We start from the raw sequence: 23,966 nt of genomic DNA, 5'->3' as shown, positions 1-23,966 counted from the left end.
GATCACAAGTTATAGTCAGGACATTACTGATGTAAAAAAACAGCACCATCACTATTTGAAAAAAGTCATTTTTGATCAAATCTAGACAGGCCCCATTTCCAGCAGCCATCACTCCAACACCTTATCCTTGAGTAATCATGCTAAATTGCTAATTTGGTACTAGAAAATCACTTGCCATTATATCAAACACAGTTGAAAGCTATTTGGTTCATTAAAGCTTAACATTGTCTTTGTTTTTGAGTTGCGACAGTATGCAACAGACTGGCATGTCTTAAGGTCAATATTAGGTCAAAAATGACAAAAAAGAAACAGCTTTCTCTAGAAACTCATCAGTCAATCATTGTTTTGAGGAATGAAGGCTATACAATGCTTGAAATTGGCAAAAAACTGAAGATTTCATACAAAGGTGTACACTACAGTCTTCAAAAACAAAGAACAACTGACTCTAACAAGGACAGAAAGAGATGTGGAAGGCCAGATGTACAACTAAACAAGAGGATAAGTACATCAGAGTCTCTAGTTTGAGAAATAGACGCCTCACATGTACTCAGCTGACAGCTTCATTGAATTCTACACGCTCAACACCAGTTTCATGTACAACAGTAAAGAGAAGACTCAGGGGTGCAGGACTTATGGAAAGAATTGCAAAGAAAAAGCCACTTTTGAAACAGAAAAACAAAAAGAAAAGGTTAGAGTGGGCAAAGAAACACAGACATTGGACAACAGATAATTGGAAAAGAGTGTTATGGATCTTAACCCCATTGAGGTTTTATGGGATCTGTTGGACTGTAAGGTGTGTGAGAAGTGCCCGACAAGACAGCCACATCTATGGCAAGTGCTACAGGAAACGTGGGGTGAAATGTCACCTGAGTATCTGGACAACTGACAGCTAGAATGCCAAGGATCTGCAAAGCTGCCATTGCTGAGGTTTTTTGATGAGAACTCTTTGAAGTAGTTTTTTCAAATTGTAATAGTAATTTTTCACATTATTAATGTCCTGACTATACATTGTGATTAGTTGAATGCCACTTTGGTGAATAAAAGTACCAATTTCTTTCCATAAGAGCAAACTCTGTACATTATTCCAAAATTTTGGCCACCAGTGTACATCGGAAAAATTGATTTCGGTCAAAAATGACCGAACAGTGTATGGAGGAGGAATAGAACATGAAAATATAGTAAGTTACAAAACATATTTTTGATTTTGAGTATTTTTGCTATATATTTTGTTATAAATAGTTTATACAGTATATTTAGAACAAAGGATGTTTTGAGTACTTCTTCAAAACTACTAAGAAAATGGATAATGGAACTGAAATTGAAAGGAACCAGAATAATTAAGTTCCTTACAATTCCAATCTCGAGACATGTTTGACAAATGGCAATAGCTCTCAACTCTCATTGTTAAATGTGGCTTGTCTTCAGACTATCATGTTATCTGATACCTGATCTGGCAGAGTCTTTTGTAGGAGGGCCGCACTCTTGAGTACCTCTGAACTAAAATCTCCAGGGTCTGACACAGCACCTGGGCCAGGATCTGCCGGGCATGCAAGGGGCCAAGAGCACCCCAAAGGTCATTGCGCAGGCCTGTGAGGAAATAGTGCCACATCTGGATGGAGAAAGAACACCTTTCACCCTGAAAAAAGGTGGGGGAGACACAAAAGAGGAAGAAAGACTGGTAAAGAGATGATGATGATGATGATGATGATGATGTCAACGACAAATAAATACAAAATAAAAATAAAAACGCATGATAAAGGAAAAGATTAAAGGTCTTTCCAGATGCTCTTTCTCCTGACCCTCATGGTCATGCCACCTGCACGCTGCACCTGGCCCTCATTTTCACAGAGAAAGAAAGAAAGAGAGAGAGAGAGAGAGAGAGAGAGAGAGAGAGAGAGAGAAAGTGCATGGATACTTTAAAGCTTTAATCTGGATATTCAATAACCATTTTATGAACATTACCCAACATTCAGGAACACATTAGCTTTGTTTCAAAACATATATATATATTTATATATATATATATATATATATATATATATATATATATATATATATATATATATATATATATAATTTTACTGAATATTTGTGTTATGTATTCTTACTCTGATTTGAGTTAGGGTTGCCACATTGGCCCTGTAAAATTCCTGGATGCCTTATTAATAACTGAAAAAAAAAAAAAAAAAATACTGCTGGCCATCATGCAAGCAATAAAACCATTTACTCCTTGTTTGATATGAAAATTACTGGAAATATAATTCATTTAAACAATACATCAAAAATGTTATTGTGTTTTAGTTTAAAATATTTACTTATTCTTAAATAAGTATAATAATTTTGAGTTGAAGCTCCTCTTTAAAAAAAGTAGTTAGCTGCCGTTTGGATTTAAATAATTGTTATGATCTGGGGTTCTTTCAATTGGTCAGGTCTAGGCTCAGCAACGTTATGTGGGTACTTGAATGTACGTCAGCTGACTACCTGAATGTACTGAATGACCAGGTTATCCCATCAATGGATTTTTTTCTTCCCTGATGGCACGGGCATATTCCAGGACTTCCAGGACTTCCCAATGCTTGATATGAGAGGGAGAGGACTGTTTAGGAGTTTCATATGCATGAATCATCCAAACAAACCGATTCAATAAAATTACCTTTCTAATTACTCATACGAGAAAGCGGTTTGGGAGAGCACGATTGATCTTTTTTTCGTGCAAAGTGTGATCATTTGTGTAAACATGTCCATGTTTAAATTCCGGGATATTTTGCATCCTGGAATGGAATCCAGTTTTTCCATGTCAGATTTCCAAAAACAAGACAACCCTGGAAAATCCTGGAAGGGTTGTAACCTCAAATAGAGTACTGTGCCATAAGCTTAGCAATATACTAAAGTCAAAATTGAAATCAATTGATAATCACATCCCCTGTGCAGAGCACTATTTGTGTGGTGTGCAGAGTTGCTGCTTATGTAGAGCACTTTAAATTAGTCACTGTGTGGTTCCATGATGGTAGGACTCTGTCTGTGAGGCAGCTCATTAGATTTAGAACTGAGCCAGAGTGAAGATGGCAGAAAGAAGAAAAAGTTGTAATCGTTGTTGAGCCAGCTGAGAATTTTTTTAGACATGCTAAACAGCACTAAAAGAGCAGTATGAAATGGAGACACAAATCAGAAAGTGTGAAAGAGATCAAAAGGAAGCGAGAGTCATGTTTCCTTAGAGGCTAATTACTTTCAGGCAAAGAGGCAGCATTAGAGGTTCACAGTGTGATCAAAAAGAGATTATTAGACAACCATGTACTACATCTCCTAATGAGAGCTGGGACGTGGTCCACCAGTTAAGCCAGGCATAGAAAGAGACACACACAAGGACATGACCACATGTCTAGACCCAGGGATTTAGTGCAAGGGACAGAGCCTCTGGAAGCACTCAGGCCCTTTGGCATTTGCTCAGGAGGAAGTGAAATGGAGGGGTGAATGAAGGAGGGGGAAGAGGGGATACAGGTCAACAGTTGTGCAAACGCACAGAGCCAACCTCACACCTGCACACAGCAGGCCAGTCTGCCCCACAGCCAGGGCGGATGTATGCGTCTGTAAGAGTGCTTGTGTGTGCATGGATATCTTATTGGAGGTAAAGGTTAGGGCTACAGGAATGGCTAGACTGTTCCGCTCACAGATGGTTGAGTGGAACGTAGCCTCAGGATAGCACAGGACCCATTGGGAGGACTACATAAAGGGTCACTCTGAGACCAATAAAAAGATTATTCAAGAATACAACAGGGTCTTACACAAAACTTTTACTGATTAAATAAAAAAAATTGCCGAATTGGTTTACTAGGATATTTGTGATTCATTACAAATGTTTATTACACAGCTCTCTGGAAAAATTAATTCTGATTACCAGTACTCAATCATGGCATTCTGTGGCCAAATATTTTGATGCAATGACAGATAAATGGCGTATTTGACCATTGTCCTTGGCAACCAGTCTCCTACACTGTGCTAGTTCCATGTCTCTCACATTGTCCACACCATGATGACTCTGATTGCTGCTGCACTGTTTTACCATTCCGGTCTCAATAAGAAGCATTGTAAAACCTATTGAAATGTGCGATCTACATGGAGAACAACAAAAATTTGTATTGTTAATTAGAGTAAAAATGCAACTTTGTTAATTATCTGCACTATGAAGCCTCATGCTTTAAAAAAAAAAAAAAAAGAAAAAGAAAAATCATATGAAACATTGATTTAAGTTGAAATTATTTTATTTGCTTGTAGAGAGCGCACAGTGATCCGAGAAGTAGTAAAGATGGCTCACAAATTTGCAATACCCTGATGAACGGTCTGATATGTAGATGTGTGGTTGTTACTCAGAGATATCAGATCGCTAGGTGGCGCCATTGACCAATCAGAATCAAGTATTCCAGAAAGCCGTGTAATAATGCAAAATAAACCCCTTCAGGACGATACATAACAAGACCCCTCTGCTTTGCATTGGTGTCCTGATCACCCTGTCAGTGTTTGTTTTACTATAATAACCAGCTGACTGTATATTATCCCTTCATGCAACATACTCAAGAAGTTTAAATGAGTAAGATAGGATCTTTTTAAGATATGTTCTTAAATAACCCTCTTAAGCACAATGGGTCATCTAAGGATTGTGGTTGGATGCACACACCTGACTCTTTATATGACAATTTGAGAGAAGCCATCTAGATAGTTAAGAAGAGCATTCTTTAATTGTGTGCAAATCCAAGAATTTAAGAGGGAGCCTACTTAAGAACACAATAAGACAATTTCTCATTTATTAACCAAGGTCAATGCATTTCAATACAGACACACTTATGACTTAAATGTGAATATGACATGTGACTTCACCACAGCTCTGTCCTTGAGCACATTATAGGAGTACAGGATGTTTTGGCTCACAATAACCTAATCCAGCCTACAGAAATTCCCACTCAACAGGCATGTAACAAATACTATTAATAAAATATTGCCAGAAAAACTAGAGCCATCTGTACCTCGTAAAATGGGTTAGGGTCAATCCAGTAGTGACTCTCAGCATCCTGCAGTATACTAGTGGCACACACATGGACGCAGTAGCTGGTCAGGTGTTTGTGCAAGGCTGCTGTCACATACTGGCTTCTCTGAATGGGCAGCAGAGTTAGAGGCCTGGGGAAGGAGACATCAAAGACATGAGGCCAGGTTTAAGGCATGAGTGGTGTAGCTTACAGGTCAAAGAGGCACTAAGTGATTAATATCAGCAAATGGCTCTGATTATTACCTGTCAATCATTCAACACCTCACTCTTTCTCCTCTAATGTTTTCTCACTCCCCTTCTTCAAGTAAAGGGCCACACATATGGTCTGATTCAATCACCAACCTTTACCCACCACTTTCTGCCTGTCTATCTCTCTTTATGTCTTAAAATATAATTTAAACATGAAATTCTTGAAAAAAATTATGTTGGCATAAGTAGTTTGGAATAATTGTTTATTATTATTTCTTCAAAAAAAACAATGATACTATTTGGTTTAAAAAATAATAATAATAATATTTGCCCACCAAGTCAAAGTCAGGTGGTGTAACCAACATGCAGGTAGCCATTCTGTTGTAATGTGACAAAAAAAAAAAAAATTAAACAAAGAGGACCACTTTAGAAACTCATAACTGTGTGTGAAGCTTTTCAAAGAAATATCTTAAATGTTGAAGTTGTTTAATGAAAATTCACATTTTATTCAGGTCAAACTGAGTAATCTAAGACAACTTCTTAATTTTAAAAATATTTCTAATTTTTTATTACATCAGACAACCTTATTTGTCAATGACTCATATACAGATGTTAAATTGCAGTGGACCAGTCCGGAACGGCATTCTAGCACCTCTGATTCAAAAAAGAAAACAATTCCTGCAGGCAGGCACCAGTTTATGTTTTATTTTTATTTTGTATTATTCATTCCGTCTCCGTTTACTAAGTATGCTTGCTCGAAAACACCTTTAAAGTTCTTTAAAGTTAATTAAATGTAATTACACTATAAGTTATGTGATGTATATATTTTATATGAGATTAAGATAAGATTTAAACCATTATGGCATGTAAAATGTTGACATTCTTTTGAGGGTCTAACTGAAATTGTATGTAGTAAAAAAATAAATAAATAATAATAATAATAAAAAAACATTATTTTTGCTATGAAAATGTAATTTAGTGAGAACAGAAGTATTCAGTTTCAACTTGAGTAAAGTAAAAAAAAAAAAAATCCCCATATAATACTTATAGTAAGTAATATAATACAATTACTGAAATACTTTACTTCCCTGGTTTCTTCTGAGCTATAACATCTGTTTTCTTACAAACACACACCCTTTTCCCATAGGTGAATAGTTCTGTCAGAACCCACCAGCCTCACTCTGGTTCTTTACAATCCAATTATGACATTTTTTGTAAATCTGGCATCCGTCTGACAGGCTCCCTGGCCAAGAAAACCTGGGCTTGACAAATTATACTATAAATTAACTTTAGCAAGGCTCACCCTCTCCAAACACTTTTCATTTTATGTACAAATGAACAGGTCAGACCTGAGCTGAGCTTTTTTTTATATTCCATTTTATATTAAATTTTATCATCCATAGAGAGATTTGGAGTTGTTTATGAAATCGGGGTTTCCATGGGATCGAGTGCTGGATGAGGCTCAGGTTTTATTGTCATGTGCAACACCACATCCACTAATATATATACGAACTGCATTATTGATTAAATGTATAGTTGAGATCTTAATCATGTGCTTGTGTATTTGAAAATGCATTTGATTAGATCCACTCTCTTATGATTTACAATATTACAGTATCAAGACTTTGTGTCCAAAAACAGCACCTGCTAAAAATGTCCATGCTGATCTGTTAAATGAAGATGTATCATTGAATGTACAATCAGCTCTTTTTTTAGTGCCGCAACTAACGATTATTTAATCGATAATAATCGATTAATCTAATGATTATTAGAACGATTATTCGACTATTCGGCGATTATTGCAACGATTAATCAATAGCTATTAACTGATTATTCAGCTTGTGCCCCGACTTAAAAGGTTGTATTAAATGTGCTTACTAACAATAAAGAGGACAAAATCATCTTTTAAAAATACCTCTAAATGACATACACTGAATTAAAGGGGGGGAAAATACTGTTTAAGTTGAATCAAGTAAAGAAATTCACTGCAATAAATCCTATTGTTATCAAGGGTTTTTGTCTTGTTTTCCATTTAAAATGATCTAAAAATCATTAAAACAAGATACATTTACTTGAGAAGCAACATATAAGATATTTAGACTTGCTTTAAGAGAATGTATTTTGTATATAAGTGTATTTTTTCACTTGGTTATACTTCTGCGAGTACAGTAAAGGCAAAATGTATTTATATTCAAGATCTGTTCTCTAAAAGCACGACTAAATATCTTATGCTTCTCAAATAAATGTATCTTGTTTTAAAGGATTTTTAGATGTTTTAAAATATTTGTATTTTTAATATTATATTCAATATTCTCAGATAAAATGCATGTTGTTTTAAAAGAGTTTTAGAATTTATATTGTAAAACAAACCAAAACAAAAACAAATCAAAAACATATTTTGTTGCAGTGTATAATGGGGCGAAGACCTCCCTCTCTCACCTTTCTGTTCACTTCAATCCATCTTTAACTCACAAAAAAACAAACTCTCTCTTACTAATAAAGCTGCGTATTGCCAGTTTTCTTCATGATAAGAAATGCACAGTGACACACATATTATGATTCAATAAGTCGCGAGCCATCACGTTATAAACTAGCTGCATTAAGCATGTGTGCTCGAGGGATGAGCGTCCCCGCGACAGAGTGTGCATCAGCGGGGTGCAGTTTCAATCTCTCCTCCTTAGATCGGGACATTCGTGCAACTCATAGAAGAGACGCTGACCGCACAGAGAAATGCCAGTTTCGGAGTTTGTAGTTATTTACATGATCTGCTTCCTTATTATTTGAACTTTATTAAAACTATAACGCATTAAATATAACTGCATTTAAGATTCAACACAAGGGTGTTTCCTTTAAAGATGCTTAACACGCACGTTTTGCTTCAGCGGTGCGGCAGCTCCAGTTCCACTTATTCCACAACGAGAGTGATTCTGTATTTACTTATTTTGTATTTCTGCATTATAATTCCCTCATATTTTGCGATCTACATCACCTGAAGCTGTTTGGAAAGCTAAGAGTGCATCTAGACAGTGAGCTGTGTAATTCTTCCTCTCCTCAGTCAGGCACGAGCTGCAGTGCCGCTCTCGTGCGTCATCATTAGAGTTTAATGTGATCACGTTACGTTAAATGAGATCAAACGACTACTTGACAATTAACATTTTTGTCAACATTTTTTATTGTCAGCATTGTCGATAGCATTGACTAATCGTTTCAGCTCTATTTTCCATTCAATAAAAACATGAATAAGATTTGATGGCTGCAGCGGAAGGGAAGATTTATTGAATAACAAATAACATTTTGGTCTGTTCCCCACACAGAGTTATAGTATGGCTTCAGAAGACTTATGATATTGCGCACAAGTTGTATAAGGGTTATTGACAAATTAGGGTGAGGTTGTCTGAGGTGACAAAAATTTGACTTTTTTTAATTTGTTTTATCTGGTTTAAAACAGATGTGAAAAGTTTGTAGACAAGTAATCTTTGAGTTCATGATGTTTTTACAGATTGTTTGAAAAACATTTATAGTATTTTATACAAAAAAAAAATGTATTTAATAACTTTAAAAATGTATTAAAATAGTTTCCTTGCACCTTGAATACATGAGAGTGTAATGTCAACATTTATATCTATATATATATATATATATATATATATATATATATATATATATATATATAAGTATTCAAACATAGGTTTCAAGGTGAAAAATATTTTTTTTACAAATATCATGAATTTTTAAGTCAAGAATATCAAGAAGTTTTCTCATGGATGCACCAAATGACCTGAACCAAATGTGCCACTTTGATTTGGTGGACAAATTTTATTTTTATTTTTATATTAAATATATTTAAAAAAAAAATTGTTTCTCTGCATTTTTTTTTAAAGAAATAATAATAAAAGATTATTCAGCACAACTCATGCCAACATTTCTTTTTTCAAGATGTGAGGAGCCTTACCGCTCTCTCTCTCCTGCAGACAGACACACGACCATGCCCCCATCACCTCACAAGAATTTCAGCTTTTAATTAGACTTCAGACTTTTTTTTTTCTTTATGCCACAGAAAAAATATCAAAATGACTTTAAACTCAGTGTAACACTGTTCAGTGGAAAGGAGAACAGGGAAGCGAGGTTTCCAGGTTCAGGTAAGCGTTTAATTTGGCCACCTTGATGCTTACAGTTTCACAGACTCAACAGTCTCACAGGCATGGAGTTATTTAAACACATCAGCGTCACAGGCAAATAGATACTTAAACACTTTAACTTCACAAACACAATAAACACAACAGCTTCTGTAGCACCGTGGCCTTCCTTGTGCCAGTCTCTCTCTCGGTTGCTGGTGGCGTGGCTGTTTATATGCCGCTCTCCCCCTGCTCACTGGAATTAGAGACAGGTGTTAAACATAATCTAGCTCAGGTGCAAGCGCCCTTATCGCTTTCTCTCTCTCCGGACGGAACTCGCCCTCGCTGCCACATATCCCCACCGCCTGACTCAGGCTGGGGAGGCATCCGGCCTGCCTACCACTCCCCCCCCATTTCTGGAAAGGAAGTCAGCAACAGCCATCTGCGCTCCCGGTCTGTGGACCACCTTGAACTTAAACGGCTGAAGAGCCAGATACCAACGGGTGATCCACGCGTTGGTGTCTTTCATGCGGTAGAGACATTGGAGTGGGGCGTGATCCGAACAGAGAGTGAAGGTCCGCCCCAACAGGTAGTATCGGAGTGTGAGGACCGCCCACTTGATGGCGAGACACTCCTTTTCCATGGTGCTGTACTTAGTCTCTCTCAACGAGAGCTTACGGCTAATGTACATCACCGGGTACTCCTCCCCCTCCACCACCTGCGAGAGTATGGCCCTCAGCCCCCTGTCTGAAGCGTCCGTCTGTAAGACAAAAGGGAGAGAGAAATCAGGTGAATGTAAAAGCGCCCCCCGAAAGTGCGGCTTTAACTTGCGTGAACGCCTGCTGACACTGCTCTGTCCACTGGACCCCTTTTTAGTGAGATCAGTCAGCGGGCTGGTGACGTCCGAATAGTTAGGTACGAATCTTCTATAATAGCCAGCCAGCCCCAGGAACTGTCTCACCCCCTTTTTGGTCTTGGGCCTCAGGCAGGTCGCAATCGCCACTGTCTTATAAATTTGGGAACGCACCTGCCCGTGGCCCAAGTGAAACCCCAGATACTGTACCTCCACCCGCCCAATCACGCACTTCTTTGGGTTTGCTGTGAGTCCCGCTCGGTGCAGCGATCTCAGAACCACCCTCAGATGTTGCATGTGCCACTGCCAATCATTGCTGTAAATGATGATGTCATCTAAATAGGCAGCGGCGTAAGCTGAATGTGGTCTGAGGATTCGGTCCATGAGACGCTGAAACGTAGCGGGGGCCCCAAACAAACCGAACGGAAGTGTCACAAACTGGTGTAATCCAAACGGTGTGGAAAAGGCGGCTTTTTCACGGGAAATTGGTGTTTTCACGGGAAATAACCCTTCGTCAAATCCAATGTCAAATAAAATCGAGCAGTGCCCAACCAATCAAGCAACTCATCAACGCGAGGCATTGGATACACGTCAAATTTAGACACCGCGTTCACTTTCCTATAATCCACACAGAATCGTACAGACCCGTCGCTCTTAGGCACTAGAACAACTGGGCTGGACCAATCACTGTGGGATTCTTCTATTACCCCCATATCGAGCATTGCATCCAATTCTTCCCGAACGATTTTCTTTTTGTGTTTGGGTAATCGGTAGGGGCGGCTATGTACCACGACCCCTGGCTCGGTCTCGATGTGGTGCTGAATGAGGTTCGTACGACCTGGTAGAGGGGAGAACACATCCGCAAACTCCTGTTGCAACCTGGCAACCTCGGCGAGTTGACTCGGTGAGAGGTGGTCTCCGCAAGTGACCGGAGTGAACTGTTTATGTTTTGGATTCACTTCGGGTCCGAGCTCAGCCCTCTCCGGAACTAGCGTAGCCAACATCACAGGGACCGCCTCCCTCCACAATTTCAGGAGGTTGAGGTGGTATATTGACATGTGCCCCCTCTATCGGTTCGTTTAACCTCATAATTGAGATCCCCCACTTGTCGTGTGACCTCAAAGGGCCCTTGCCACTTGGCGAGTAATGTAGAGCTCGATGCGGGAAGTAATACAAGGACTTTATCTCCCGGTACAAATTCCCTTAGCTGAGTACCCCTGTCATACAGTCGGCGCTGTCGTTCTTGAGCTTGGAGCAAATTCTCCTGTGTTAGTTGTCCCAAATTGTGGAGTTTGTCTCTAAGATCAAGAACGTATTGAATATCATTCTTCCTATTTGAAGGTCCCTCCTCCCAGGCTTCTCGCAATACATCAAGCACACTGCGTGGGCATCGCCCATACAGCAGCTCAAATGGGGAGAAGCCAGTGGAGGCTTGCGGGACCTCTCGTACTGTGAATAACAGGGGGTCGAGCCATTTATCCCAATTTCTAGCATCGTTGTGCACGAACTTACGAATCATGTTTTTAAGGGTTTTATTAAATCGTTCCACCAGGCCATCTGTTTGTGGATGGTACACGCTGGTGCGAATCGATTTAATGCTCAATAATTCGTACAGCTCGCGTAGTGTCCGTGACATAAACGTTGTGCCTTGATCAGTGAGGATTTCTTTCGGAATCCCCACCCGGGAGATTATTTTGAAGAGTGCCTCCGCAACACTGCATGCTGAGATGTTGCGAAGAGGCACTGCTTCCGGATATCACGTTGCATAGTCCACTAGGACCAATACAAAGCGATGTCCGCGTGCTGACCGTTCTAATGGCCCAACGAGGTCCATTCCAATTCTTTCAAAGGGGACCTCGATCAACGGAAGAGGGCGCAATGGCGCTTTTGGGGTGGCTGGTGGGTTAACCAGCTGACCTTCGCGGCATGCCGCACACCACCTGCGGACATCGCCACCAATGCCCGGCCAATAGAAGCGGGCTATTAGACGGTTCAGTGTTTTCCTTTCTCCTAAGTGACCCGCCATGGGATTATAATGAGCCACCTGGAATACCACTTCCCGACGGCTCCGTGGTATCAAAAGTTGGGTTGTATCTTCTTTTGTCTGAGCGTCCTGCGTCACTCTAAACAACCGCTCATTTATAATTGCAAAATAGGGGTATGAAAGGGCGATGTCCGGCTGGAGTCGTTGACCATCGATGACTCTCACTTGGTCGAAGGCGTGTTTGAGAGTTTCGTCTCACGACTGCTCCAAAGGGAAATCTCCCTCAGGGAATTCCCTGAGAAGGGGAGGGGCTGCAGCCTCTCCCCCTCTCTCGTCATTATGACGTGGAGCTGTCGAGGATGGCCCCGGCTCCGCCTCCCCTGCCAGAGCAGCGCACATTTCACATCTCCCTAATTTAGTACAGGACCCATCCGCATGGGTGAGGCAGGAACTAACCACGGCCTCCACTCTATGCTTTTTCCCCCGGAATTTAATCGTAAGGGTCACCACAGGATACTTGTGAATATCCCCATGCACACACTTCACCCTCACTGTTTTAGCTGTGCCCAAAGCCTTGCGTTGAACCAAGCATTGGTGGATAGTGGTTTCATTACAACCAGTGTCCACCAATGCTTGATGAGTATCCCCCTTGATACTTACCGGTATCCGGTACGCTCCAACCCTATCGGGGGCAGTCTGCGGAGTGTCGGGGATCCGGACCACCGTTCCCAGCTCCATGACAGGGCACTGATCCCGGAAGTGTCCCGGGTCCCCGCAACTCCAATAGGCCGGCCCAGGCACCACGCCCGCACCTGCGTCGGCGGGCACTTCCACCTGAGGGGGAAATCTGCGCATGAGGAATTGGCTTTGGTTGCAGGACTCCTCGCCTCTGCGGGGCAGGAATGGGCTCTGGGGAAAGAGCAGAGTGAGAGAGAGAAGGGGAGGGGGAAGAGATCGGGGAAAACATAGGGGAGGGGGAGAGAGAGTGGGAGGGCTCTTCCGCCCTCTGGTATACCGCCAAATGGTCCTCCGCCAGACGAATGGCTTCCTCCAGCGACGCTGGGCGGTGGCACTGGACCCACTCCACTGTTCCTCTTGGCATTCGATGGATCAGCTGCTCCAGTACCACCTGGTTGATAATTCCCACGACGTCACGATTCCCCGCCAGCAGCTATTTCCGGCATGCGTCTCGGAGCCGTTGGGAAAAAGCAAATGGCCGGTCGGTCTTCTCCAGCTTTGAGGTCCGGAACAGCTGGCAATGCTCTTCCGGGCTACGACTCACCAGCTGCAGGATGGACTTTTTCAGGTCGTCATAGGCCAGGAGATTAGTCGCCGGCAACTGTTGGGTGGCAAGCTGAGCTTCCCCGGACAGCAAGGGGAGGAGTCTGGCCGCCCACTGATCATGCAGCCAGCCCCAGATTTCCGCAGTTCTCTCGAACAAATCGAGGAAAGCCTCGGCATCGTCGTCAGCTCCCATCTTCAGTAGTGTGGGGGTTGGCAGTTGGCTGCAGTGGTCCGGGGTCATGGCTCTCTCTTTCTCCTGGCTAAGGAGGCTCCGGATCGCGAGCCGGTCCTCTGCTTGAGCCCATAGGATCTCAAAGAAATGCCGTTCCTGGTCTTGACATAGCTCAAGCATTGATTGCTGGTGGGATTGTTGCATACCAGCGAGGGACTGGAGGATCTCGGCCACCTGGGAGGACTCCATGGGGCATACTTCAGTTTTAATTCCTGGGTTTCGGCACCAGTGTAAAACTGTTCAGTGGAAAGGAGAACAGGGAAGCGAGGTTTCCAGGTTCAGGTAAGCGTTTAATTTGGCCACCTTGATGCTTACAGTTTCACAGACTCAACAGTCTCACAGGCATGGAGTTATTTAAACACATCAGCTTCACAGGCAAATAGTTACTTAAACACTTTAACTTCACAAACACAATAAACACAACAGCTTCTGTAGCACCATGGCCTTCCTTGTGCCAGTCTCTCTCTTGGTTGCTGGTGGCATGGCTGTTTATATGCTGCTCTCCCCCTGCTCACTGGAATTAGAGACAGGTGTTAAACATAATCTAGCTCAGGTGCAAGCGCCCTTACCGCTTTCTCTCTCTCCGGACGGACGCTTGAACACGCCCCCGCTGCCACACTCAGTAATTGAAAACATGATCATCATAGAATAAGTGTATTCAAGTCATTGTTATATGTGAATTGCATTTTTAATGTAATTTTTAATCATTTATTAGACATGGACAAAAACATGAGCATCACGTAATTGACCTATAAACTACTTTTCAGGTTCTTTTATGGTACTTTTTGCCCATTTTGGAGCTTGACAAACACTGGTTACCGTCCACAAAAGTTGTAATTAAAGGATTAACATTCTACTAAACATCTCCTTTTGTGTTACAAGAAGTAAAATAAGTCATAAGGTATGGAACAACATGAGAGTGAATAAGTGACAACATTATATTACACAAATAAATAACACGGGCATGAAGGAGTTTGGTTGTTTTTCCATAAATTGTGAAACTCACATGTGTGTAGAGTCTCTGAGCTGGCTTTCATACTGCTTGAGTGTCTGGTGGATATATGCACTGGTGGCCATCAGTATGGGCAGGTTCTTAAGGGGAGCTGAGGCTGGCACTTCCCCTGCCCTCTCCTCCAGTCTCGTCAAAAGGGAGGAGGTCACACGACCACACACCTCTATATACCTGGAGCGCACAGGGAGCAAGGTGTCCTCCCTACATGCCACAGCCAGTGGGAGAAAGGCATCCAACTCCTCCACAATGTCTGCACAAAACTAGAGATACAATGAGGGTGTGAGGTTTCTGTTGTTTTGGCTACTAAAGCAGATACTGTTCTGAAAATTATGAAACTACATTATTCTACACAGGGCACAGGGATGTAACAGTTATTATATCTCCCCACTTTTGATATTGTTTCTTTGCTTCAATTCTACAATATTTACATGTTTTTAACTGTAAGTAATATTAGTATGTAGCAAGAGCATAAGGGCTGGTTTAAATATTTGTAGGGACATTTAATGATTTAAAATATACAGATGCACAGTTACACATGCACACCAAAATCCCTAATTCTGCAATATTTATGTATTAAAGGCTTTTCTAGCCAGTTTGCATAAATAGGTTGTCACAATATTTACTGAAATGTGAAAGTAGACCTGACCTGAAAGTAGATCTGAATTTTGCGTAGGTTAATTTGTTCCGAAAAGTGTAACATTGTGGTTCTGTGGTGCTTTCAAACATTGATGAGTTTGGGGCAACACTAGCTGTTTGTTCAGCCAATGGCAGATTGAGGGTTTATTCAAAAAATCTGTTTGAAAACAATATTTGTTTTCGCTATTTTATTTGGTGACGTTAGTGTCGCAGACATTACATTAAGAAACCATATCATTTTAATAAGCTGTTTTGACTTGGATTCCATCTTGATGTCATGAGACAATAATAAAATAATAAAGAAGAGACTTACTACGGATTTGGTTCAGAACTCAAACAGCATTTTACACATCACACATTTGCACTTAATTACGCATCACTCCTCTATGTGAAATAACCAAACAAATGTTCCCACAGCTGATCAGTTGTTTTTGTTTAGAAAGATTATTTTAAATGTGTTTGAATGCAATTATATTTCAACTAAATCATTTTAATTGCAAAATTTAAATCTTAAGGCTCAAAAATGCAAACTGTATACATTTGCTTAATTCAAGAGACCTACAGCCTGTCTACATACTGCTGTCATGTGTTTTTGTCTCTTAACTTGTACATAGGACATACAGTACCCCTATCCATTCCAAATCTATGCCAATGGCATGCTGTTTGATGCAACCAACCTGTTCTCCACTCTCATTGATACAGACATTTGTCAAGCTTCCTTTCCACACTAATCGCTTGTTGGAGTTGTTTGCAACTAGTTACTGTGAAATAACTTTCAGGTACACCTTCCTGACCCACTTAAACCATCACCAGACATTCAATTCAATTCAATGCATACACACACACACACACACACACACACACACAAATCTTACGTAATACACGTAATACACTCAAACTTCCATTTTTGAAGACTGAAATTGCATTTCAGCTTTTCACACAAATCTACCATATATGAACTGACTAGCATTTATTGTAGTAGAATAAATGAATCATCCATGCCAATACGGCAGCGCGAGACGTTCAGGGCCATTTTACGATTCAAATACCTGCAGTTCACCTCCTGTGGCGCTCGGAGAGAGAAGCAACACTTATCTCATTTTTCCACATTTGTCCTGGAGGAAACAGGTAATCAGCACTGGTATTTTCTCTTCAAAATGATTACGAAAGTGTGTGTGTGTGTGTGCCTGTTACATCTGCCTTACATTGCCTCAGGAGGCACCCTGCTTGAAAGGAAGACCCCTAAGGGTTATTTCCAAAAAAATAAATAAATGAGGCAGCCCTCGATTGGAACATACACAAAACTTCATCCACCCATCTTTCTCCTACACTTGTGCCTCAAATTGACAAATAAAAACATAATTGCAGATCTAAACCTATCTAGCACTTTCATTACCTTTCTTTCTCCATCCTTCTATCCAGTCTCATTTATTTAAAGGGACAGTCCAGCCAAATATCTTTCTACAACAAAACAAAGTCTTACAGGTTTGGAACAACATGAAGATGAATAAATGATGACAGATTTATTTATTTATGTTTTACTGAAACGCAAATGGCAACAGACTGAGGCATGCCATAGAGTCAGATGCATGTGGTGGGTTCACTACCAAATTTATATACCTATAGAAAAGAGTTATGTTGCTGGGCTATTCAAAAGCAGTAAAACATATGTGGGTGTTGTATATATCTCCCTCCCCTCCACCCTTTTCTCTTCCACATGGAGTTACCATGTCCCAAAGCCTCTGCGAACATGGAGGAAAAAAACCCAGCATATGTTAAATGGAAACATTCCCAATACCTGGTCTATCAATCAAGAGAGAGGTGATTTCATAGTTCTCCACTAAACTAAGCATTCAGATTCCCAAACTTTCATAGCATTGCTGAATTCAAAGAACAACTCACTTCTCACTCATTGATGCAGTACGTTCTTTAGGTATGCTGTCGTGCAAAGACAAAACACAGTAACTACACATTTTATCAAAGTTCTCCTAGAGTACAGTTTGATCTGTCCCCGACAGACGGGTCTAGCTCAACTATACTCCCATTCAGAGACAATAGAGCGTAAAAACTGCAGTAAATACAAAATCACGTCAAAAGCGAGGACTTGTGAATGAGCTTCTCTCAAGAAAATGCATAGGAGAGCTGGGAGAAAGTGAAGGTTAATAAGGACTGAATTTTGCCTTTGTTTCTCCCCTAAAGAAATTGTATTATTTCAGAATGTATGGATTAAACCACTTGAATCATTGATTGTCGTGATTTTGTGTGAAGTAACCACTCCACAGATTTAATATTAGCAAACTATAGTTTTGGCAAGTCATTTAGGACATCTACTTTGTGCATGACACAAGTAATTTTTCCAACAATTGTTTACAGACAGACTGTTTCACTTTAAATTTACTATATCACAATTCCAGTGGGTCAGAAGTTTACATACACTAAGTTAACTGTGCTTTTAAGCAGCTTGGAAAATTCCAGAAAATAATGTTAAGCCTTTAGACAATTAGCCAATTAGCTTCTGATAGGCTAATTGGAGTCACTTGGAGGTGTACCTGTGGATGTATTTTAAGGCCTCCCTTCAAAATCAGTGCCTCTTTGCTTGATATCATGGGAAAATCAAAAGAAATCAGTCAAGACCTCAGAAAAAAAATTGTGGACCTCCACAAATCTGGTTCATCCTTGGGAGCAATTTCAAAATGCCTGAAGGTACCACGTTCATCTGTACAAACAATAATACGCAAGTATAAACACCATGGGACCATGCAGCCATCATACCGCTCAGTAAGGAGACACATTCTGTCTCCTAGAGATGAACGTATTTTGGTGCGAAAAGTGCAAATCAATCCCAGAACAACAGCAAATGACCTTGTGAAGATGCTGGAGGAAACAGGTAGACAAGTATCTATATCCACAGTAAAACGAGTCCTATTTCGACATAACCTGAAAGGCTGCTCAGCAAGGAAGATGCCACTGCTCCAAAACCACCATAAAAAAGCCAGACTACAGTTTCCAAGTGCACATGGGGACAAAAATCGTACTTTTTGGAGAAATGTTCTCTGGTCTAATGAAACAAAAATTTAACTGTAATGACCATTGTTATGTTTGGTGGAAAAAGGGTGAGGCTTGCAAGCTGAAGAACACCATCCCAACCGTGAAGCATGGGGGTGGCAGCATCATGTTGTGGGGGTGCTTTGCTGCTGGAGGGACTGGTGCACTTCACAAAATAGATGGTATCATGAGGAAGGGAAATTATGTGGATATATAGAAGCAACATCTCAAGATATCAGTCAGGAAGTTAAAGCTCGGTTGCAAATGGGTCTTCCAAATGGACAACGACACCAAGCATACCTCCAAAGTTGCAGCAAAATGGCTTAAGGACAACAAAATCAAGGAATTGGAGTGGCCATCACAAAGCCCTGACCTCAATCCGATTAGAACATTTGTGGGCAGAACTGAAAAAGCATGTGCGAGCAAGGAGGCCCACAAACCTGACTCAGTTACACCAGTTCTGTCTGGAGGAATGGTCCAAAATTCCAGCAACTTATTGTGAGAAGTTTGTGGAAGGCTACCCAAAACATTTGACTCAAGTTAAACAATTAATAGGCAATGCTACCAAATACTAACAAAAGTGTATCTAAACTTCTGACCCACTGGGAATGTAATGAAATAAGAAATCATTCAATTTTATTCAATGTCAATTATTCTGACATTTCACATTCTTAAAATAAAGTAGTGATCCTAACTGACCTAAGACAAGGAATGTATCCTACGAATAAATGTTTAAAAACTGTATTTGACTAAGGTGTAGGTAAACTTCTGACTTCAACTGTGAGTAAGGTACAACAGGACTAAAGGCACACCTTAAAGAAAATATGCTTTTTTTTCTGGTCACAAAGTGTATCAAGATTCAAGAAATAAATCTATTTTCATTGAATATTGATGGAGCAACATAATTAGTGTGAAAATAAATGACAACAGAAGTTTTTTTTTTTTTTTTTTTTAAAGGTAGCAAGGGAGCCCTCAGTTGTGGTAAAAGGCTCCCAGGGAGGTTATATTGATATAGTGTAAATACTGGGGCAATAGTTATAGGGCACAATTTGTCAACTCATGCAAATACTTTTGAGACAGCAAAATGCTTTTATGAGTAACAAATTGAGATGATGCTTATTCAAAATAACCACTTCAGAAAATGATGCACTATTTTGTGTTCATTTCAATCACATTTGACATTTCGTTACATATCAAGTATTCTATAAACAAATTAATCTCCATTGTGATTGGATCAGTCATGTGAGCCCACTTTAAACATTCATTACAAATCGATTCCCTCCACTTTTGAAAAACAATGTGTTTAATAGGAGGGGGGGGCTTATTACACCAAATACTATCCTTTCACTTATTGGATAGTTATATATATATATATATATATATATATATATATATATATATATATATATACATACACACACACCCACACACACACATATATATATATATATATATATATATATATATAAAATCACTTTGAACAAAACTGAAAATGACAAAAGTATTTTGTCATAAAATAAATGTGATAATTTCAGGGATTTTTATTAGCTACATAAATTTACAACATTTTAAAAATTATTTAATATTAGATCAAATGACCTCAAAATGACCTGTAATGATATTTCATGCAATAATCTATTACTAACAGATATTTCAAAAAATAATAATTTAGGAAAGTCCTTAGGTAGTTTTTGATGTAATTTAGTGTTTTGGGAGAAAATAAATTCAAAGGAGCCTTTTACCCTGGGGAGCATTTAGCCCCATTGTACCCTACTAATAAAAGGTGCAGATTTACAGTATGTGCACTAAGAAGTACTAAGGAGAATCCAATGTACTTGATGACTGACCTAGAGTTGAGTCATAATTTCTCTTATACTGTAAAATGTGCAATAACCCAATAAAAATAATTAAATTAAAACAATGATACTTTAATCACAGATATGAGTTAAGTCTACTTGTAACTAGTTAACTGTACTTAAAAAGTTTAGTTCACTTTGCGTAAGTATGTTTACTTAGAAAATCATGCAAACTGAATTTTTTTTCAGCTAATTAGATTTTACAGTGTAGGCCTACTCACTTGACATACTGATTTTTGCAAACTGTGCTTCAGGTAACTATGCATATTCAGATGCAGGGAAAGTGCATGCACAATAGATGCATTATGATGAGAGATCTCGTCAAGCCGAAAGCCCTTAAAGACTGAACAGGTCTTGAAACAGCAGGCCTTTTGGAAAGATGAGGCTAAGAACTGTTGTTATGAGCGTACCAAGAAGTGTGAGAGAGAGGTGGGAGAGAAAGCAATGGCTCAACCCTCCCCGCAATCCAAGGTGATGAGGACCCAAGAGGTGTCGGCAAGATTTATGGCTTTCTAAAGCCTGCTGCTCTGGTTCGGAGAACCCTTAACTAGAGCAGAGCAAAGATATGGATTCCAATATGACAGCCACTGCAAGGTTATTTCCTAGTACAGCTTTAAAACATGTAAAAGCTGATCTCCGCAGCAGTACTCTTGCACAGTTAAACGATGCTAAATTCTGACCCTCACACTGGGTTTAAGGAATAGTTCACCTACAAAATGAACATTCTGCCATCCTTTACTAACCCATGTGTAACACAAAAGTAGATGCTTAACAGAATGACAGCCTCAGTCTGCATTCACTTTTCAAAGGGTGATTTAGGATGCCAGTCCGTAACATTCCACCAGTGGCGGATTTAGGCATGGGGGACATGGGCAGTTGCCCAGGGTGGCATCTTGCCGGGGGGTGGGGGGTTATGGGGGCACGAGGCACCCACACAGACCACCCAGTCAACAACTTTGGGGGTGTGTTGAAGTAGGTTTCGCCCAAGGCGTCATACAATCACACACACACACCCCCCCACCCCCCCTCCCGTCAAACAACTTTGGGGGCTTGTTGAAGTGGGTTTCGCCCAGGGTGCCATACAAGCTAGAACCGCTACTGCATTCCACCTCTCCTTTTGTGTTCCATGGAAGAAAGAAAGTCATACGGGCTGGGTATTGATACGGATTTCCCAATTTGATTTGATTCCGATTGACAAGCTCTCAATTAGTTTCCAAATTCAATTAGATTAGATATTGATTCACATTGGCATATTTCAATTATAATGTCTCATCTTCGGACACAAACGGAACAGGTCAAAGTACCAAACTTTTCCTCTCAACAGTCAAAGGTTCAGGGTGCAAAATGTCTTCTCCACTTTACTACACAATCACTGGAGAGTGAAATCTGAACATTTACCAGTCAGTGGCTAATCATGGACATTTTTAGTAGCATAGCATGAATTTGGTTGCAAATGCGAGTGATTACCTCTCATATTATAAAAGGGGTTGCATATTGAGTAAAAAGATCGATCTTGGGATTTAAGAATCATTATCAAAATTGTTCAAATGACAATTGCCATGCATTGGAAAATTTACAGGATTGGAATAAAATGAGGGTAAGTAAATGCTGAAAAATTTGTTATGTTTGTGTGAACTATACCTTTAAGAACGATGCAAGGTGACTGTCAACGTAAAGTGGTCAATAGCTGGATCACGGTTTCAGGTTGATAAATGGTTTGCTGAAGTATTATGCAGACAGGAGGTCTTGCGTCTCACAGAGTTCGTAACAAAGCATGAATGTATGAATATGAATTGGTGAAATATTGATCCCTTTAATGCTTCTGGACTGACTATTTTCTGGCTAAGTCAGGCCTGGGATAGCATATCGCTGCTTACTTATGGGCCACTGTGACATGTGTCAAAAAGAGAGGGGTTCCAAGACACTCCGGGCAGCAGAGAATGCAAATAAATGCACATGCTAACCTTTGAGATGAGAGCTGCTCATTCTCAAGCACTGACCTACACATAAATGTGTTGTACAGGTCTTGAGAGTTAACACATTTTGACACTTGATAGTGATGTGGTTCCAGGGGTGTTGATTGCATGTAGTGTCATCAATGAAGCAGTATAGAAATCAGACATGAAAGCAGACTTTCCAAAAGTCATAGAGCAGGGACCATGTTGTGTGAAAGCACCTATTTTCTTTGGACAAAGGATTTAAGGCAAGTTTGCATGCAGAAATTTGCTAAACAATGGCAGAAAAAGTGGTATGGTGATAATCCTCATGAAGCACTTCCCTGTTCTTAAAGTATCATATGGAATCTAAATTTACCAAATATACTTTCTTAATACATGTTCGTGGTCTTGATGCACACCATTATTTCAAAGAAAACAAAAATGTATTTTCTTCATTCCCTGTCTTGAAAAGTAATCTTCCTTTTCAGCTGATGTTTGTCACAGTCTGGCCAGACTGTGCCACCTCTGGCTGTCAGTTTGTCTTGTCTGAGTGTTTTCCTGTGTTGGTTTTGTCTCTCTCTCCCTCTTGTGTTTTGCAGATGCCACATGGTGAATGCCAGCTCTGTTACCTGGACAACAGCTCGTTCTCCAATTAACTCATCATCAGAGGCACCTGCTCCCTATCAACCCATCCCTTCTTAAGCTCCCCTCATGTTGAGTCCTTTGTTAAATTGTTTGTTGTGTTTCTCCTGTCAGTTCATGTATCGGCAAGCTGTTTAATTGTTTGAGTTTTCAAATTTGTTATGTTTTTGGTTTTTTTCCCCCCTCATGGGTGTTTTGGTTTGTATTTTTGTTCTTTGACAAATAACTATTTAGGCATTGACATAGGTAATGCAGTCTTTCTAAAATCTTGTCAATCTTTGCCAATAGTAAACATGGTAATTTAACACTACTAACATTAAAGGAATAGTTCAACCAAAAATTAAAATTCACATCATGAAAATGTCATAGCAAACCCATATGTCTTTCCTTCTTATGTGTGACACAAAATTAGACATTTTAATACATATAGCAGGCCCTCTTGCAATGCAATGGCAGTGGACAGTGTGTAATTTTAAGCTTAAAGGACATAAAAGTATAATAAAAGAAGCATATGTGACTCCTGCATCACATTCCAAGTCATCTAAAGGCATATGAATGGTAAGAACTCATTTTTTTAGTGGCAATCTTGCCATCCATTGCACATTCATGGGTGCTATGAGAGAAGCTTGTTCATAGCTGTACATGTTCACAAGAGAACTGCATTGTTTTTGAAAGTTCACAAATAATGCAAGTTCTCACATGAACGTGTGTTTTATAAAAGAAAGCAAGTCATACAGGTTTGGAACAACACGAGGGCGAGTTAATTATGACAATTTTCATTTTGGGGAAACTATCAATTTAATGAAACAATGGATAAGGCAATAATAGCAAATAATGATTAACTGGAAAAAAGAAACATTTTCATTGAGATCCATCATGATGTTCTTCTCAAAATGGGTGATGGCGATGCTTCAGGACAGTTGTAGTACTCCACAATCGACCACAGACTCACATTCAGGTTTGACATAATTCTGGTAAAATCATCCACTTTTCACAATCCAATCAATTGACGATAGATAAAATCATATCCCGCCCTACATTTTGATCTCATTGAATATTCTGTTTCATCTAAAATATGTCACATTACAGAAGTTAATCTGGTTACAAATGCTGTTTTATGTTAACTATGAAAAAGGCTATGTC

General features: G+C 39.9%; 2 protein-coding genes across 3 annotated transcripts in view; both read right to left on the bottom strand.

The window, feature by feature from the left end:
* The window catches only part of LOC127432191 (multiple C2 and transmembrane domain-containing protein 1-like), a 491,532-nt gene that overhangs the window by 123,896 nt on the left and 343,670 nt on the right, over window positions 1-23,966 (bottom strand). Inside the window, exon 23 of one of the 2 annotated variants that reach the window (XR_007895715.1) lies at window positions 59-120. The exons of the other annotated variant lie outside the window; for it this stretch is intronic. The gene's annotated coding sequence lies outside the window, so the exon portion shown is untranslated. Of the gene's footprint in view, window positions 1-58; window positions 121-23,966 lie in introns of those variants that run through there. 2 annotated transcript variants of the gene reach the window in all.
* Window positions 1-23,966, bottom strand: part of LOC127432183 (uncharacterized protein KIAA0825-like) — a 216,203-nt gene that overhangs the window by 142,638 nt on the left and 49,599 nt on the right. The window contains exons 8-10 of the mRNA XM_051683056.1: window positions 14,702-14,967; window positions 5,019-5,169; window positions 1,446-1,636 (exon numbers count right to left, since the gene is read on the bottom strand). Of these exons, the coding sequence (XP_051539016.1) occupies window positions 1,446-1,636; window positions 5,019-5,169; window positions 14,702-14,967 (608 nt within the window). The remainder of the gene's footprint in view (window positions 1-1,445; window positions 1,637-5,018; window positions 5,170-14,701; window positions 14,968-23,966) is intronic.

This window comes from Myxocyprinus asiaticus, chromosome 4, assembly GCF_019703515.2.
Source record: "Myxocyprinus asiaticus isolate MX2 ecotype Aquarium Trade chromosome 4, UBuf_Myxa_2, whole genome shotgun sequence".
Classification (NCBI taxonomy): domain Eukaryota; kingdom Metazoa; phylum Chordata; class Actinopteri; order Cypriniformes; family Catostomidae; genus Myxocyprinus; species Myxocyprinus asiaticus.
This window is presented reverse-complemented; position numbering and strand designations above follow the sequence as displayed.